This window comes from Microtus ochrogaster, chromosome 7 (assembly GCF_000317375.1).
Source record: "Microtus ochrogaster isolate Prairie Vole_2 chromosome 7, MicOch1.0, whole genome shotgun sequence".
In the NCBI taxonomy this organism is placed as follows: domain Eukaryota; kingdom Metazoa; phylum Chordata; class Mammalia; order Rodentia; family Cricetidae; genus Microtus; species Microtus ochrogaster.
Genome location: NC_022014.1, coordinates 48,522,505 through 48,540,076, shown reverse-complemented (window position 1 = coordinate 48,540,076; position 17,572 = coordinate 48,522,505). Strand labels below are relative to the sequence as shown.

Sequence of the window (17,572 nt, the reverse complement as noted above, 5' to 3'; positions counted from 1 at the left end):
GTGGCTTTTGGAGCCTGTCCTGGAACTAGCTCTGTAGACCAGGCTGGTCTCGAACTCCCAGAGATCCGCCTGCCTCTGCCTCCAGAGTGCTGGGATTAAAGGCGTGCGCCACCACCGCCCGGCTACACACATATATTTATATATACATTTATACATATTTATACACACACACACCAATGATTCTTCTTCTTCTGTTTGTTTTTTGAGACAGGATTTTCCTGTGTAACAGCTCAGGCTGTCCTGTAACTCTCTCAATAGACAAGGCTGACCTTGAACTCACAGAGATCCACCTGCCTCTGCCTCCCGAGCGCTGGGATTAAAGATGCACTGATTCTTTTTAACTTTTAAGATCTAGAGTCAGGACTAGTATCAGAAGTATGAAGTTACTACCATGAGTGTATCTGTTCTTTTGAAGTGCCTGCCACACCTCTAGTTGAAGTAGATAAAATTCCCCGTGATTTCTGTTGTGAAAGTCATTTAGACTGGGAAATCTACAGGATGCTGCTCCCATTCATAACGAAGGACGCATCAAATTTCACTTAAAGGCTAGTGAAAATATGCGTGGATTTTATTCCTCTCGCTCAGTTCTTGGACCTCGCCCAGGGCTGGACTCCTAGACAACCTCCAAAGGTTGTCCCAGAACAGTGGCTAAGAGCTGTGATCCTAACAGCTGGGAGTCATACAGGTTTTTAATCCCAGCCCCGGTCTGAACAGCAAGTTACAGGCCAGCCAGAGTTACACAGTGAGACCCCAAATCTGAAAAAGGAAGAGGGGGGATGACTGTATCTTCACTGTGTGAAAAGTGAGAATAACAAAGGGAGAAACACTCACAGCTGGGGTTTGAAAAGCAAAGCAGGGTTTTTCTGGGCCCATTGTGGCTCCATCTTCCTGAGTGAGTCCCTAGGACCTGAAACTGAACCTCAGGTAAAGGCGTGTGTCACCATCACCAGCTGCAAGGCAACATGATGAGCCAGGAAATGTCTGGAGGGGCTTTGGGCGGCAAGCAGGCCCAGATTAATTAATTACTACAAAGGCACAAGCCGGTGGAAAGTAGGGCATGGGCCAGGCAGCCGGTGCCCCGTTTTAAAGGGAGAAGCCTGCAGGTAGACCCGCTGCTGTGAGGTCTAGCCCCAGACAGTGGCTCTGCCTGACACCAGGGCCCTTTTCTACAGAGACCCCCAGCTCCCCACTTATCAGGGAGCTTCGCGGGCTTCTCCTCATTCCTGCTCCCCTACTCCAAGGTCATCATGGGATGGAGGAGGAACTCAAACGTGGTCACCGACAGCCCATCTCCTTCCCATCCCCTGGTTTAATAACTGTAGCGTTTTCCTCAGATCATCACACTTTAAAACATAAATACACTTTTTCGTTTAGTTCATGTCGGCAGTGAGTGCTTCACCACTTGGCTACCGTTCCAACTGATACGCTTTAGTTGCTTGATTTTTAGGTTTATTTGTGTGTGTTTGTGTGTGTGCTCTAGTGTTTGTGCATATACCTGTCGAGCTCGGAGCTTGGAGGTGTCTGATCCCCATAGAGCTGGGGTTACAGGGAATTGTGAGTCACCTGATATGGCTGCTGAGAACCTAACTTGGGTCCTCTGGAAGAATAAGAGTAAGCAGTAAGCACTCCCTTCAGAGGGCTCCAACAAGATTAAGTGTGGAAATAAGGCTGTAACCTGCTCGAAGGCACTCCAAACTGTAAATCGGTGGCTTTCTAGCTGTGCCTTGCCTTCTGTGGGTCACCTGACACCCCTCCCACCGCCCCAAGATTTTACTGTGCAGTCCTGGCTGGCCTCTTGATCACACACCCGGAGGGGACACCATCCCCAGCAGGGCCATCCTGGACATACACACAAATGCACATGTGTGTGTGTGTGTGACCACAGCTAGCATGCGAAGATCGGAGAACAAATCGCAGGAGTTGTTTTACTTCTTCCACCATGCGTTTCCCGAGGAATGGAACTCGAGTTAGTAGCAGTCATCACGCGGGTCCTGCGTAGCTCCATTTTACAAAGTAGCATTTGGTTCCATTTTGAATGGCGGTGAGGTCCAAGCAGGGAAGTAGACATGGCGCTACCAAAATGCATGCCCAGAAGCTGCCCTCCTGGCCCAAACAAAGTCCTTTCACTATGTGTCCAGTTCCCGGTTCAGCAGAGGCCTGGGGGGAAGTCTGTAATGAGTCCCTGTATGAAAGTGCAAGACCAGACCAGCAATAAAAGAGGAGGCGGTCGCTGTACAAATTGGAGCCAGAGCCCGGAGTCACCCCGCGGACCTGGTGCCCCTCTAAACTGCAGGTTGAGCCCGACTCTCGCCCACGGCACGCTGGCACCGGGAAGCTAGCCAGCTGGGCTCCGGAGGGTGCTCCACACCTACAAACAACGACTCTGTTACTCCTGAGAGCGGCCCATTGTCCTTGTTCCATAGAGTAGGAGCGCCTCCCCCGTCCACAGCATACCGTCCGAGGCGCAGCAGAGAATGTCTTGGGAAGGCGGTACTGGTGGGCGCAGGAGAGGGCAGCGGGCACTCCTGGCCGTGCCGGTTATCTAGAGAGAACCTCAGCCGGGTCTCTCGGGTCCCCTCCCAAGCCTAAACCCTCTCGATTGGGAGGAGGGCTTGAAGGTCCAAGAGATCTTCCTGGAAGCCGACTTGTGGGGCTGGCCCCTCCGTGGTCTGTCCCTGCTGCACAGGAGCTGACCTTCATTCATCACCACCGTAGCCTCGACTTCCCTGAGACTAGACCACCTCTCCCTCGGGGCGCGCTATTCCACGCGCAAGCCGTGGCCCCGAGCCGGGCCCACCGAGATCCCGGGCGCTGGCCTCCCACCCCGCCCCCTCGTGGTGCTCCCAGCGGCAGCGGGTGATGCGGCCCCTTTAAATCCCGGTCGCCCCGCCCTTCGCCGTCGACTCGGCGGCGGTCCCGGATCCAGCCGGGCCGCGGCTCTTGCCGCCTTGCCCAACCCTGCCCGGTCCCGACCCAGCCTCCGACCGAGGCCGCTAGCGCCGCGCACCGCGGAGGAGCAGCCCGTCCGGTTCCCGCCCGTCCCTATTCCCGCCCAGACCGTAGCCGCCTCTCCCGGGTCCGCAGCTCCCCCGCACTCCGGGGCCGGGGCCCCCGCCGCCTCCCGGCCCCCGCGCCCCGGCCCCGGTTCCCCGGGCCATGCGGCCTCGGCCCCGCCGGCGCCCGCCGCGCACCGGGGGAGATGAGGCTCCGCAATGGCACCTTCCTGACGCTGCTGCTCTTCTGCCTGTGCGCCTTCCTCTCGCTCTCCTGGTACGCGGCGCTCAGCGGCCAGAAAGGTGAGCCCCCACCCCGTCGCCGCCCGCGCAGGCCCGCGCCGGGTGCACCTGAGCCCCTCCCATCGTCGCCCCACTTGTTTGCTGCTGGCGTAACAAAATTCCCCGGGTCGGCCGGGCCGAGGAGGGCGGGCGAGCCAGCGGTGACCAGTTCCCGGTCTCTCCGTGTGGCGCTCTGGACTGGCCTCTCTGCCATGCCAGGGGCGGGCGCTCCCACTGGCAAGTTAAGGACCTTTGGAGTTCCCACCGAGGGGCAGAGGCACAAGGTCACGGAGGTAGTTGTAATCAGGGGGGGACCCAGAGAACGCGCTGCTGGCACAGACGAGAGCAGACACAGTGTTGTTGAGACAGGTGAGAAGAACAGTTAAGGCATCCATCCTCCTGCCCCATTCACTGCTGCGCTCGGCTGCTGCCCTGTCCCTGTGAGTGCTGCTCTCCGGGGGGCCTACAGTCTTCTTCCTGGCTCAGGGCCCCAGGACTCCTGGAGGGCGTCCTGATCAACTAGCTCAGGAACCCTGATGTGACCATTGGTGTGGTTTTCTTGGCCCACCTCAGCTCCCTGATACACCTTTGAATCTTGGTCAGGCTAGCCAATCCACACTATGGCCTCTGGGCCTGGCCAGCCCTCTTGGGAGTAGAGGGGCGCAGGCCCTAACACTGTCCGGAGTTCCTCTGAGCTAGGTTGAGTTGCCCATCCAAAAGCTGCTTCCTTCCTGCCTGCCTCTGGTCTTCCTGTCACATCAGGCTGCAACAAGCTAGCCCTCTCCCCCCTCAGGCTGGCTTTCTGTCCCCCCAGGTTATGTTAAATGAGCCTGGGGAAAGAAGCAAGGGGAAAGTCCACCTCCCACCACCAGGCTCCTGCCGGGTCAGCCCAGTGCAGCTCAGCCTTCTCTGGGATTTGTCTTGTTTTGGTGGAGGCCTGGACTGGCCTTAAGAGAAACACAAGCCTGGAACTCTGAAGAGATTTCCTAAAGCCTGACAGAGAGAGTGTGTGTGTGGTCAGGGCAAAGGCTGTGGGATGGGATGAGCTATCAGGAATGGGTTTGGCTGAGGCAGAGTTCTCTGTAGGTAGGGCGTGTCACCCAGGACACTCTGAGCCCTTGGGAGAGTGGCCATGGAGGCTGTAGTAAAGCCATGTCTGAAGAACTGCGGCCAGGTTGTCTGCTTGTGGGCAGGCCATTAGCCCTTGTCTCTCACCCTCCGTTAGGCAGTGGCTCCTGTGTGCTTCCTACAACAGTCGTGTGGCCCAACTGATGTCAGGACACCTCCTGAGGGAGTAACCAGGAGACTGGCACTCTGAGGGCCTGGGGAGCAAGAGAGCTAGGGAAGGGTGGGGCTCAGACGCAGAGTTCTTATTCCTGAGGGACAATAGGCCCAGGAACCTGTGCCACGGAGAGGAGAGGGTGGTGGCTGGCCAGCCCTGTCCGGGGGCTATACTGTTTGCAAGGGTGTCCAGCAAGGCCAGGGGTCTGGACATCAGGAATCCGGGCTGTGAACCCTTCTCATTCTTCCATGCCGACAACTCTGTAGGAAGCTCATAGTGAAGCCACTCTTAGTCAGTCAGCCGCTAGATTGGAGCTGGTTCCCAGTTTGCAGTGGCTATAGGGCTCAGGAGAGGACCTAGTACTTAAGAGAAAGGAAGAAGAATGGGAAAGGAGGATGTAGGCGGGAAGCCAGAGAGGAAAGAGACAGCAGGAACAGGGGTCACCCTAGAAGCCTGGGCTAAGAATGGGAAGGACTCAGACTTGGCCAGATGCACCTAGGGTTCAGGATCCAGGTTCAAATGCAGCCTTGGCTATATCCATTGAAGCAGCCAGACATTTAGGGATCAAGCTATAGCCTCAGCCAAGCAGCTGCTGAACTTGCACCTGAGGAGAGACAACCACCCAGCCCTCCTCAGTGTCCGGGCTTACGCTCTCACTGGACTAGATAACAATGATGGACCATTCCTCTCCTAGAGTCCTAGGAGGCTGCAAGACCTGGAGACAGAGCGAGCACCTGCCGCTCCCCACCTCTGCATCCTGCCTTCTTGCTGTTCATAGCAGACCTTTGGCTAGACCTTACTGCCCTATGGTCCTGCGCTTATTTCCCCTTCTCTAAGTACAATGTGCAAAGTCTGTACCCCAGCTTGGTTCTGAAATCTGTTTCCTCTGCCAGGAGGGAACCAGGTGGAATATTGCGGTTTGTGAGCCTCGGGGTATGTTTAAAATCCTGCTTGCAGAGTATTACAGGCCCCGTAGCCAGAATCGTCTATTACAGTATGGCCAGTGTTGCAGTCCACCCCCGGGCCAGCTCCATCCCATTTCCCTGGGATAGGAAACTGTGGATGGAAGGCCCTCTGCTTCCCAAGAAGCCCTATCCTGACCTGCTTCACACACCCAGAGAGACCAAAGAGTCCCCAGGCCCTTATCACTCACCTACCTCACGACCCAGCTCACCACAGGTGTGGGTTGCCAGGATGGTCTAGTGAAGTCCCCCACTTTAAGAATAACCCATAGGAGCCGGGCGGTGGTGGCGCATGCCTTTAATCCCTAGGGAGGCAGAGGCAGGCGGATCTCTGTGAGTTCAAGACCAGCCTGGTCTACAGAGCTAGTTCCAGGACAGGCTCCAAAGCCACAGAGAAACCCTGTCTCAAAAAACCAAAAAAAAAAAAAAAAAAAGAATAACCCATAGGGAGGCAGTCACACAGCTTGAGTTTCTGGATTTGAAGGATGCAAGGGCAGAGGGGACCTCCAGTCAGTAGACCTGGGAATAAGATCACTGGACTCTTAGAGTGAGCAACAGCAGACAGAACCGGGCCGGAAGAATATGGTGGGCCTCTCAGGGAGAGGTCCTGCGGAGTTCAGAGAAGTGACAGCAGCGTCGGAACATGGACGGCAGCCAGGCCCAGGAACCCAAGGGGCCGTTACTTGCTGGTAAACAGTTGAAGCACTGGCCTTAGGAATGGAGGCCAGGATAGGGAGCCAGCGGTTTCCAGGCTTGGATGGTCAGGATGGTTCAGGGAAGTGCTACCCACCATGACCTACCTGAGGCAGTCTAATGCAGGCAGATCTTGGCTTACTTCCAGAGCAGAGCAGGTCTGAGATCTGTGCTATTTCCTCTGTCTCCTCCACGGCCCCCCTCAGTGTTGCTTGGGATACTGCCAGTGATACAGGCTGCCCTTTAACTCCACTGTGAGGGGAAGGCAGGGGCTTCCCATCCAGAACGAGGGAGGCACCTGTCTGTCTAGGCCACTGTGAACTACCTCCCTGGCTGGCTCTGACGGCCTGGGTACCTCTATCCCTCCACCCTGTGTCCTGTTGGTATAGCCCAGTGCTGGGAGAGTAAGGTTGGGGGTGGGATCTCAGTGTTCAAGGGTCAGGTTTCCAGGGTAACCTGGCCCCTAAGCCCAGCTCTGAGTCTCACAGATCCTGTAACTCGATCCCCTCTTCCTTCCCCTTCGGGCTGTTCCTAAGCCTGGGTGTGGCCTGGGACATTAGCCCTGGGTAAGACAGGGTATAATATTGGGATGGGGGGAGGGCTCCTCAGGTAAGGGATGCCTCAACAGAATCCACTTGACTTTTCTGTCTCCAACTCTCTTCCTTTTCCTCGGCACTCCTGCCCTTTGACCTGCCCTGGTTGCTCTGAGGAGGAAGTGTTCTGAAGTGACTCCACTTGCCTTGAGCCTCACCTTCCCTCCGCGGTCACTCATCCCGCCTTCTGGTGCTGTTTGCCCACCAAGGATTTGATGCCTGGGGATGGGGTGGGATTTGGAAAGGCTTCCTAGACTCAGAGAAAAGGCCTTAAAGGCTAGGGGCAGATGATGTGGGATCCAGGCAGAAGAAACAGCTTGTGCAGAAGCCAGACATCTGACAAAGCAGAGGGAGGTGTACATGGTAGCAAAGCAAGAGGACAGAAGCTAACCAGACAAAGGCCTGACTACCCAGCCTGGCAGGCTGCTGCTGGCCCCTAGCCAGGGAGATGCTGTATATCCCTCTTACTGTTGCACCCCCCCCCCCCCACAGACCAGCGAGGCCCAGGTGCTTCTCACCCTGGAGACTCTCCTCCACCCTCAGGCAGCTCCCCTCAGGGTCCAAATTACTCCTCCTATCTGGGCCCTGCTGCTGTTAGCTCTGGAGCAGAGCTGAGGGTCTGGCAGTTCTCCTTGGGGTGGCAGGGACCTTCTAGGTGATCCAAGCCTAGCACAGTTCACTTGTGCTTGGGGCTCTGGCTGTGGACTGGTTGAGCAATCCCTGGGCTCGTTAGTCAACTTCATCTGTTGATGTGAGCATGGAGGTGGACTGGGCTCTGCTGAGTGGGTGTGAGGTAGAAAGAACCCAGTGAGTGAGCAATTAGTGACAACCATGAGCAAAGAGCAGCCCAACCCCACCCCCCCACCTCACCCCCTGCACACCACATACATACCCCATACACCCTGCAGGAGCACACAGTCACAGGTACTCTGACCAGCCTGACTCAGACTTAGGGCAAGAGTCTGGGGAGGCTGGCTATAGCCATAGAGCCTTAAAGATGGGGTTGTCTGTCATTGCAACCTTGAAGGGAGGGCAGGAGAGAGGCAGAAGGCTGGGGTTTAGGAGCTTCTTGAGGAAGAGCTGTGTCCTTGTGCCCTGAATTGGGACTCCGGGTGTCTGACTCCCAGCAAGGGGCACAGTCTTCAAAAGCAAGAGGGGACTTTGGGACCCCACAGGTGGAGAGGGTTCAGTCTGAGGCGGTTCCAGCCTGTGCTTAGGACTGCCCCAGGCCTGGAAGGTGATCATACCCCTTCCCACCTTGGGTATGTTAAAGGCTGGGGAGGATCCTCTTGCTGGGGCTTTTCAACCCCAGGCTGAACATCAGTAACTTCACATGAACTGGTGTGTATCCCCTAGTTGGGGTGTGGCAGGCATACCTTTACAGGTGCGCTGTTGCACAGACAGGCATGCTGTGGGGCTGGGTCTGCAGGCGACTGTTCCCTAATGTTAGCCTGTGTGTGTCACCCCCGTGCTCCTCACCAGGTGACGTGGTGGACATTTACCAGCGGGAGTTTCTGGCACTGCGAGACCGTTTGCACGCGGCTGAGCAGGAGAGCCTGAAGCGCTCTAAGGAGCTAAACCTGGTGCTGGACGAGATCAAGAGGGCAGTGTCTGAGAGGCAGGCTCTGCGGGACGGAGAGGGCAATCGTACTTGGGGACGCCTAACTGGTGAGCTCCAGCGGGATGGGATACATGGAGGTCTGCAGAGCTGGGCTGTTTTCAGGCCCAGCAAAATCTGACCTGTCCCTTTCCCAACCACCCAGAGGATCCGCGACTGAAGCCGTGGAACGTCTCGAACAGGCACGTGCTTCATCTGCCCACTGTCTTCCACCATCTGCCACACCTGCTGGCCAAGGAGAGCAGTCTGCAACCCGCAGTGCGGGTGGGCCAGGGCCGCACGGGAGGTATGGGCGTGACCCGGGAGGGGCGAGAGGCGGGCAGAAAGGCTGTCACCCGGAGCCCTGCCCAGTGTCACCCCTCCGCGCCCCTGCAGTGTCCGTGGTGATGGGCATTCCAAGCGTGAGGCGCGAGGTGCACTCGTACCTGACTGACACACTGCACTCGCTCATCTCGGAGCTGAGCCCACAGGAGAAGGAAGACTCAGTCATCGTGGTGCTGATCGCCGAGGCGAGTGGCCCAGGGCCTGGGGATACAAGAACATGGAGGGGAAGACACAGTAACGATCCACCGAAAAAGAGAAATACAAAGAGAACGGCATGGGAGCAAGGGGGACAGGGACACCAACAGAATTGCAGTCTTAGTTTCTTTCCCAAATGGATCAAGACAAAGTTACAAAGATGAATCTTTGCACCCCCTTGTGGAGACACTGGTTATCTGGTTCCCCTCACCCCACACTCCTGACAAGGCTGTTTTCTTGTAACTGTGATCACAGCCAGGCTCAGCCCCTCATCTCTCTGGGCACTCAGGACAGGAAGTCACTCACCCCTATATATGGGGACATCTGAAGCCCACACTCCTGCCCCTCCCTCTTCCAGACCATTTTGGGTAGTAGCTAAGCTAAGCGTACTTGGTCTTCCCACAGACCGACCCACAGTACACCTCGGCAGTGACAGAGAACATCAAGGCCTTGTGAGTACCAGCAACCAGGAAAGGTTGCTGGAGGGAGGGCAGCCAGATGCCTGCCTCCCCTAAGAGGAGACCTGCCTGTTGGGGGGAGGGGCTTCCCTTCTCTGTTAAAAGAGGGAAAGTGTGTGAGGGTCCCAGCCTTTCTGGAGCCCCAGTGCCTCAGGAGGATAGTGGAGGAGAGGGGCGTTTGCTCAGTGAGCTTTCTGGGCAGGGCAGTCTGGAGAGCTCCCAACCTTCTTTTGCCTACTGAACTTTCTCCCACCTAGGTTCCCCACAGAGATACATTCTGGGCTCCTGGAAGTCATCTCCCCTTCCCCTCACTTCTACCCTGACTTCTCCCGCCTTCGAGAGTCCTTTGGGGACCCCAAGGAGAGAGTCAGGTACTTATGCTCAGAGTCGCCAGCTGTATGTTGGTGCCAGACCATGTCTCCCTGGAGGACCCTGGTGGGCAGGGTGGGGCCTACCTGCCTCAGGGGCTTCTCTGTGTCAGTCCCCTGGAGGTGGAGTTGTCTCTGCTTCTGAAGCCCCTCCCCCTGGCCCCCAGGTGGAGGACCAAACAGAACCTCGATTACTGCTTCCTCATGATGTATGCACAGTCCAAAGGCATCTACTATGTGCAGGTCAGCTGGAAGCTCTTCTGCCCACCCTGAACCCTGATTGACTTTGCCCTTGCCTACTCTGCACATGGTCACACTTGGGGGAGGGACCCCACTTCTGCCCTGTTCCCAGCCCCCTACTGTTCCTCCCTGTGCAGCTGGAGGACGACATTGTAGCCAAGCCCAACTACTTGAGCACTATGAGGAACTTTGCCCTCCAGCAGCCCTCTGAGGACTGGATGATCCTGGAGTTCTCCCAGCTGGGCTTCATTGGTAGGCCATCCCGTGCCGGTTCCGTTAGACAGGTGATAGCCCTTCATCCCACCTATGCCCCTCCGTCTCACAGCCCCAGTACCTCGCTAGAGAGCCTTGCTGGAAGCGCCCTCTGTGTGAGGATGTCCCAGAGTCCTCAGCCCTGCCCTGTCTTCTTGAACCCACACCTGCCCGAAGTTTGCCCACAGGTTTGCTGTGAGATGCTCCACATTGGCCCCCACGAGGAAGAAGTAGGGTTTAGCAGTGTTTCCACTCAACCCTGTTCCATGATTCCTGCCCTCAGGGAAGATGTTCAAATCATTGGATCTGAGCCTGATTGTGGAATTCATCCTTATGTTCTACCGAGACAAGCCCATCGACTGGCTTCTGGACCACATCCTGTGGGTCAAAGTCTGCAACCCTGAGAAAGATGCGGTGAGCAGGAGATGCTTGGAACCAGCACCAAGGAGGCGGGCCATCAGCTGCCAGCTCACACTGTGTTCCTGGCTGTGCCTCTTTGGCAAGGAGAGAACACTGCTGGCTGAGGAAATCCCCTGGTTATCCTAAAGAAAGGCCCTATCCTTGGAGTCTGGGCTGAGCTAAACCCTAAGGTGTCACTCTCTGTTCACAGAAACATTGTGACCGGCAGAAGGCCAACCTCCGGATCCGCTTCAAGCCGTCCCTCTTCCAGCATGTGGGCACTCACTCCTCTCTGGCGGGCAAGATCCAGAAACTGAAGGTGGGTATGCCACAGAGTTTGATAGAGCCCTGCAGAGGCCGGGCTGAGGATGCCACTGTTGCCTGCTGCTCTTCTCTAGGATAAAGATTTTGGAAAGCATGCTCTACGGAAGGAGCATGTGAACCCCCCAGCGGAGGTGAGCACAAGCCTCAAGACGTACCAGCATTTTACCCTGGAGAAGGCCTACCTGCGAGAGGATTTCTTCTGGGCCTTCACACCTGCTGCAGGAGACTTTATCCGCTTCCGCTTCTTCCAGCCACTGCGCCTTGAGCGGTCAGTGCTCGCTGGGGAAGGGGACAGGCTGAACACGAGCTAGAGGCCTCAGCATGTATTTCTGGGAATTATCTGCCCCCATCACCATCTAACCCCACCATACCTGTTTCCTTACTGAAAAGCACTCCCTATAGTAGTATTAACTACCTTGTGAGGACTAAGGCAAGCAGAGCTATCTTTAGGTACTCGGTGACAACCATCACCACAGCCTCAGGGTAAGGCCCTGGCTGCTTGGCACAGCCCATGTACTGTCCAAAATGGTGCCCAGTATCCCCCAGCACCTGGAGGCCCATCTGATCTAGCCTAGGCATGGCCTCTCTGCTGGACCTGGGCAGTGTGCCTGGGCAGTACCTCATGGCTCACTGGCCTGCTTGGCGCCTGCAGGTTCTTCTTCCGTAGTGGAAACATTGAGCACCCAGAAGATAAACTCTTCAACACTTCCGTGGAGGTGTTGCCCTTTGACGTGAGTGTGGTGGGTATGGGTGAGGACTGGGGCTGCCTCCTCCTGGCCAGCCACTCCAGCCCTGCGGCTTTGTCCTCAGAACCCACAGTCAGAGAAGGAGGCCCTTCAGGAGGGCCGCTCAGCCACTCTCCGGTACCCTAGGAGCCCTGATGGTTACCTCCAAATTGGTGAGTAAGGCAGGGCCTGTGTGGGATGGGCTTTTGGGTGTGGCTTTGTTTTTACTTCTAGGTATTGCCCTTCCACAGGCTCCTTCTACAAGGGTGTGGCCGAGGGGGAAGTGGATCCTGCCTTTGGGCCCCTGGAAGCACTGCGCCTCTCCATCCAGACTGACTCCCCGGTGTGGGTCATCTTGAGTGAGGTGAGATCGGCTGGGTGCTGGGATGGGACCAGCCTGCTAGACCATAAGAAGCCCTGTGACACCTGCTCATCCTGAGCCTGACTCTTACAGATTTTTCTGAAAAAGGCCGACTAAATGGAAGGTTTCCAAGGGTGCTCCATGGCCGGCTCTGAAGCCCACGGTTCCAAGGGTGGTGTTGCTGCTGCTGCTGCCGCCGCCGCTGCCCCAAAGAACCAGGCATATCCACCCCACCCAAAGGGTTGTGCCTGGCAGGCGGCTCGGGCTGGCCTGGGGTTCACCGCTGGCCCGGAGGCCCCAGAAGCTGGTGCTGCGCCGGGCCGCAAGAGGAGACAGGCGGCCCCCACACTGTGCCTGAGGGCCGGCCTGCTGCCGCCCAAAAAGAACCGAACTGAACCGTTTGCCCCTGGCCAGTCGGCTTGAGCCAGGCCCTTTTAGAAGAGCTTTTTCTTGGGCGCCCGCTGTTTGCGGCGCGAACACTGGAATGCATACACTACTTTATGTGCTGTGTTTTTTATTCTTGGATACATTTGATTTTTTCACGTAAGTTCGCATATACTTCTATAAGAGCGTGACTTGTAATAAAGGATTAATGAAGTGTATGCCTCATAGGTGCTTGTTCTGGCCAGGCACTTGCCTGTCTGCCTCTGTATTTGGCCTATCCCCCATGGCCTCCCGCTGGGAGATTCTCCTCCAGTTCAGGCTGACTACTTAGTGAAGGTGACTTTGATCTCTGTTGTGCCAGAGACTGAGTCCCAAACCCCCTTTTTACCATGTCAGGTGTCCCAGTGCGCTGTTGGCATACCTCAGCATGATCTCATTCCCACTTAGCAGGAAGGTTTTGGCCACTGAGTCAGTAACTGGGGCTTTCATGGACCCAAAGTTGTACCTACCTATTCTATAGGAATCCGCTTCCAAAGCATTCTTTTGTCATCTTGGGGTGGCATCACCGCACCCACCCCAACTATTGTAAAGACCTGAGCCCAGTAGGGAAGGTGTTGGCCAACTTCTTTCCTGTTCCCCCACCCCCTTTCATGGTGGTGCTCAGTGTCCTTCTCCCTGCTCCTCTTCCCTTGGTCTCATGTAGTAGAACCCTGGTATGTGTGTGTGGCAGGGCCAGGAGTTGGGGGTACAGAGAAACTGAGACAGTGAGGCTGCCCTGGAACTCACGGTAGCCCAGGCTGGCCTTCAGTTTATGCCACAGCTTCCTAAGTACTGGAATTATAACCAGGAACTACAGCATCTGGCTCATTTAGAGACTATAGTCTTCTCTAAAATAAATGGGCCATCTCCACCCACCTCAGGGCCTTTGCACACGATGTCGGGCCTGTTTGAGAAGCATTTTCCCTGGCCAGCTAGGATAAGAAAGTCATTTAGAGATGTTTTGTCAGCAACCTTCCTCAAGTCCGGCCCTCCTCAAGCACCCTGAGGTCCACTTCAGAGAACGTATCGCTGACTACATTCCTGGTCAAGCTCACTGCTATGTGGGCCTCCTCAGGGACCGTGAACACCTACACTCATCTGATGTTGGAGATCTAGGGCTGTTCCCCAGTTCTCACTTGGGGAAAGACCAACTGATTCTAGTTGTGAGGTCGGGGCTGGGAGTGGAGGACAACAAGGCACACAAGATCCCAGCAGCTGAGGTTCAGCCTGAGAGGAAGCACAGAAAGGAGGGTGAAGGGTGGCTATCTCTGGAAATAAATGTCAAGGCAGAGGTAATGGAGCAGGCAAGGTGCTGTCTGGAGGAGCGTATATAGTGAGAGAAGCTCCAATCCAAGCAAGCCTATGCCGCCTCCCAAAGCCTGGCTACGTCGGGGGATGGGGCCCTTGGTAAGCAACCTTCTGCGACCCAGAGAACGTAGGCGGGACAGTCGTGGGAGCTTTAATTAGAAACTGAGATTCGGAAGCGGGCACCCCTGCGTTTTGCTCTAAGCTCTTCTCCGGTAGCGCTGACTCGGAGGTCCTTCGCCTCAAGCCATCTGCAGGAGGGCCTGAAGTCTTCTGAAGAGCGCTGCCTGTAGCGTGCCGGGGAGGAAGTGGACCAGCAAACCCAGCGCGGCCATCGCCACCAGCAGCCAGAGCGCGCGCGCGCTCGCGTACAGAGGAGCCAGCCTGCGGGCGGATCTCAGCGGGAGTTTGGCAAGGCCCCGCCCCACAGACTTAGACTCCACCCCCGTCGTGGCAGACGGCCCCGCCCCTCAGGCTCAGACCCCTCCCACCGGGCTAGAACCGCTTCCTCGGGCTAGGTCGGCCCACCTGCGGTCCCCGAAGGCTTTCTTTCTCTGGGTCCCCAGCCGCCGCTCACCGCCTCCCACCCGCAGAGCCGCGTCCGGGAGCGACCCTTCCCTGCCGTGCTTTCCCGGAAGTCCGGCCTGAGTTACCTGAGCTGCGCCGAGCGCGCGTATCCCTGGAAGTAGCGGAGGCGCGCAAACAGGTAGAACAGTCCGCACAGGGCTGCGGCGCCTGCGAAAGGCCAGGCAAGCGCGGTGAACACGCGCGCCCGCCACCCGGGGACCACCCCCCGAGCGCACCCCCGCGCCGTCCCGCACCTTCGTGGAAAAAGATGCCGGCGACCCAGAGCGTGGCGAGGAACAGCGGGAAGTACTCGCTGCAGTTCACCCTGCGTGGGACGGGGTGGGTGAGCGCGCGGCCGGACTAGGCTGACACCCGAACCCGCCCGGATCCGCCACACTCACTGGGCTCGGAAGACGCGCTCGAACTCGGGAGGTCCAGAAGTGAGTGGCGGCGACACGTGGAAAGCCCTGCGCGCAGAGATCACCTGCAGGGAGAAGTAGGCTACGGCCGTGGGGACGTAGGAGTCAGGTGTGGCGCCTAGGGTAGACCCTGTCCCTTAGCCTTCTTCCCCCTGCCTCTCGCTAAGCGACTCCTTCTAACTCCCTCCTCCGACCTGCCCCATCAGCTGTGTTCACTGGAGAGGCCCAGTCGGCCTGGCCTGAGGATTGACTGGCGTGGTGCATGCAGCAGTAACACCTGTAGGTGGGCGGGGCAACAGGAGACTACTTCTGAACTATTTGACTTGCAAAGCACAGGCAAATGCCCACCTCCCGTTCTGCAGGTCTGGACCCCCAGTCTTTTAGTTCCTGAGAAGCCAGTGTCCCAGGACAGAATTGGCACCAGGAACAGGAAGTTTACGTCCTGTCACTAAGAGACCCTTGTTTCCCTTCTACAGAGCCAGCCAGAAGGGACCCTGCCTCAGGCCAGGCTTACTGAAGCTTGGGTCTCAGTGCCACCAAACAATGGCAGAAACTCTTGTCTCAGTTTCTGTTTAGACATCAGGAGCCCAGCTCTACCATGGCAGATACGTGCTCCAGGTACCTGTCCCAAGGGCTCACCCCATCTAAGCCCATAGCTATCCGGCTATGCATCATACTTCCAAGCAGACACCAGCCCCCACCACAAGGCAGGTGCCTGACACGCTTTCCTCAGTGGCCCCTCGGCAATCTATGCCATCCTTCATCTGGTTCCTTGGCTGTGCACTCCTGCAGACCCTGACCCATGTCATTCCCCACGGCTCCCCTGCAGACATTCCTTTGGGGCTTCTTCCTCGCCCCTTAGCTAGGACTCAGGCCCTTTGACACCAAGACTCCAGGAGCTCTAGAAGAGTTTGGAGCATGGGCTGGAAGTACCCCCATTCCCTAACCCAAGGACCTGAAGGACAGACAGCAGATTGCACCCGCCTCCCCGACAGGAACCAGCGCACCTTGCAACAGAACTCCCAAGAGGGTGACAGTAGCCAGAAGAGCCACGTCGTCCTTCATGGTGCCAGTCACCGGCAGAGTCAGCTGGAAGGTTCTTATCAGCCAGTGTGCTGCTTAGAACTGGCCCAGGAGAGGAAGAACCTCAGTACCCACCCCACCCCTTCTCAGTAGAGGCGGGGAGGGGTGGGGGCCTGATTGTATCCACAGAGGCAGGAAGCCTGGCCAGGCTGGGAAGGTAGAAACCAGGCCTGTGACAGCTCGGCCACTTCCCTCCATTGTTCTTGACCCTTCTGGGTTTAGTCCTGCGATAGAGGTGCTCAAGCTGCTCACCCAGGCCCACCCTAGCCTTGGATGCTTCCAGACATCATGTCCTCCATGCCCTGTATCTCGGTAGTTTCCCAGTGACCTTTCAGACCTGCCCTTACTCCTGGGTTCAAGGTCGGCTCCCAGCCCTGACCTCTCCCACACCTACAATTATTTAACCTGTATAACCTGTACCTGCACCTCTATCCAGGGCTACTCTGTAACACATAGTGCTGACACATTCTTACCAACTCTCTTTGGCTTCATACTGCTGTCCAAGTGTCCTCGGCCACCTACGCCATTCTTGCTCCTTCTCGGCACCCTGAGGCCCACCACCCTCAGAACCCCACAGGCTCATGAATAACAGCTTCTATCCTCACTCGGGCTTGGAGGGAACATTAGTCTCTGGGCCAGTGTGTTTGTCCAGCATTCCACCCGGCTCAAGGCTTAGCCCCATCCTTCTCACAGCAGACAGAGCTGACAATTCCTCCGCTGCCAGACTTCTGATGTAGACACGTGTGCCAGGGCTGATGGGAGAAAGCGAGACCCCGTTCTGGAAACTTCATTAGCAGTTTGGAAAAGGAAGCTCAGCTGATGGAAGCTGAGGATTCATGTTGGTGAGCCCTTGGGGCCCTGGGGCCACCCCCTGTGATGTGTGCGAGGCAAAACAGTCACTTCTCTTTTCTGATGAAGTTGGTTTGAGGCAAATATGGTCAGCAGTGGCAAAGTCCAGATTGGTCTGGAGCCGCAGGTGAAAGGAACAGACCAGCGTAGGACAGGAGAGGGTGGATGCTAAGGAATTAATTGCCTCAGTACCAAATCTACACCTCCTGCATAAGCTCCTGCAACCGGCTTGGTCATATCAATGGGAGTCTTCAGACATCAGGGGCATCCTTGGGAGCTGTACCTTTGCCACAGAGCCAGCCTCCTTCCTTGCTCTCCTTAAGCCCAAGGGCCAGCCTGAGACCTTGTCCCTGTGGGCCCTCCCAGAAGCCCTGTCACTTTGTTCATCATTGTGCCCAGGAAATCCAATGAGTCCAAGCTGGGGCTCTGCAGGCTTCTCAGGGCGGAGCTGGGTTTTATGCTGGTCCCCGCTTTTCACCAAGGTGTACTAACAATAGCCCGTGCTCAGTGATAGAGGAATGGGCAGGACACAAGCATCCCATGGCAAGATGGGCTGTATCCTTATGTGCTGTCTTACCTTTTAACCCCTCCCTCCCTGAAGCTGCCCTGATGGCAGCCTCCTCTGTCTCCACTCCCAATGCCAACTGGATATCCTGAAGTTTGGAACCCAGGCATTGGCATGGCGCTGGCAGGCAGTTCTCCTGTATGCCCATGTGAATGAGGTGCCTGTGTGCATGTCCATCCACAAGCAAACGTATCCGTGTGTCTGTGCTTGTGGGTGTGGGTGCTCATCGGTACAGGCTTCAAGCCAGTCTGTGTTTGTGCTACTTCAGGCTCAGCTCTGCCAAGCTGGCATT

The 17,572-nt window shown here is 56.7% G+C and overlaps 2 protein-coding genes across 2 annotated transcripts; one reads left to right on the top strand and one right to left on the bottom strand.

Annotated features, from left to right (window-relative positions):
- Positions 1-2,869: 2,869 nt before the first annotated feature.
- Mgat4b (alpha-1,3-mannosyl-glycoprotein 4-beta-N-acetylglucosaminyltransferase B) lies at positions 2,870-13,214 on the top strand. The gene is made up of 15 exons (XM_005350155.3): positions 2,870-3,296; positions 8,288-8,473; positions 8,569-8,709; positions 8,799-8,932; positions 9,348-9,394; positions 9,658-9,771; positions 9,936-10,011; positions 10,146-10,260; positions 10,544-10,674; positions 10,871-10,978; positions 11,058-11,251; positions 11,636-11,714; positions 11,794-11,881; positions 11,960-12,072; positions 12,163-13,214. Exons 1-15 carry the CDS (start codon positions 3,200-3,202, stop codon positions 12,184-12,186), a joined length of 1,647 nt encoding a protein of 548 aa, XP_005350212.1. The 5' UTR covers positions 2,870-3,199; the 3' UTR covers positions 12,187-13,214.
- A 57-nt stretch (positions 13,215-13,271) lies between these two features.
- On the bottom strand, positions 13,272-16,088 carry Ltc4s (leukotriene C4 synthase). The gene is made up of 5 exons (XM_005350154.2): positions 15,791-16,088; positions 14,766-14,865; positions 14,619-14,689; positions 14,451-14,532; positions 13,272-14,181 (listed from the first exon to the last, which is right to left on the bottom strand). Exons 1-5 carry the CDS (start codon positions 15,846-15,848, stop codon positions 14,040-14,042), a joined length of 453 nt encoding a protein of 150 aa, XP_005350211.1. The 5' UTR covers positions 15,849-16,088; the 3' UTR covers positions 13,272-14,039.
- Positions 16,089-17,572: the final 1,484 nt, after the last annotated feature.

Bases quoted from the DNA above. Each gene is read 5' to 3' on its own strand.
- Mgat4b (XM_005350155.3), top strand. From the start codon at position 3,200: ATGAGGCTCCGCAATGGCACCTTCCTGACGCTGCTGCTCTTCTGCCTG. The intron at 8,474-8,568 runs GTGAGCTCCAGC...CCAACCACCCAG, and splicing joins TACTTGGGGACGCCTAACTG to AGGATCCGCGACTGAAGCCG. The intron at 10,261-10,543 runs GTAGGCCATCCC...TCCTGCCCTCAG, and splicing joins CTCCCAGCTGGGCTTCATTG to GGAAGATGTTCAAATCATTG.
- Ltc4s (XM_005350154.2), bottom strand. From the start codon at position 15,848: ATGAAGGACGACGTGGCTCTTCTGGCTACTGTCACCCTCTTGGGAGTT. The intron at 14,866-15,790 runs GTGCGCTGGTTC...CCACGGCCGTAG, and splicing joins CTTGGGAGTTCTGTTGCAAG to CCTACTTCTCCCTGCAGGTG. The intron at 14,182-14,450 runs GTAACTCAGGCC...ATCCGCCCGCAG, and splicing joins GCGCGCTCGGCGCAGCTCAG to GCTGGCTCCTCTGTACGCGA.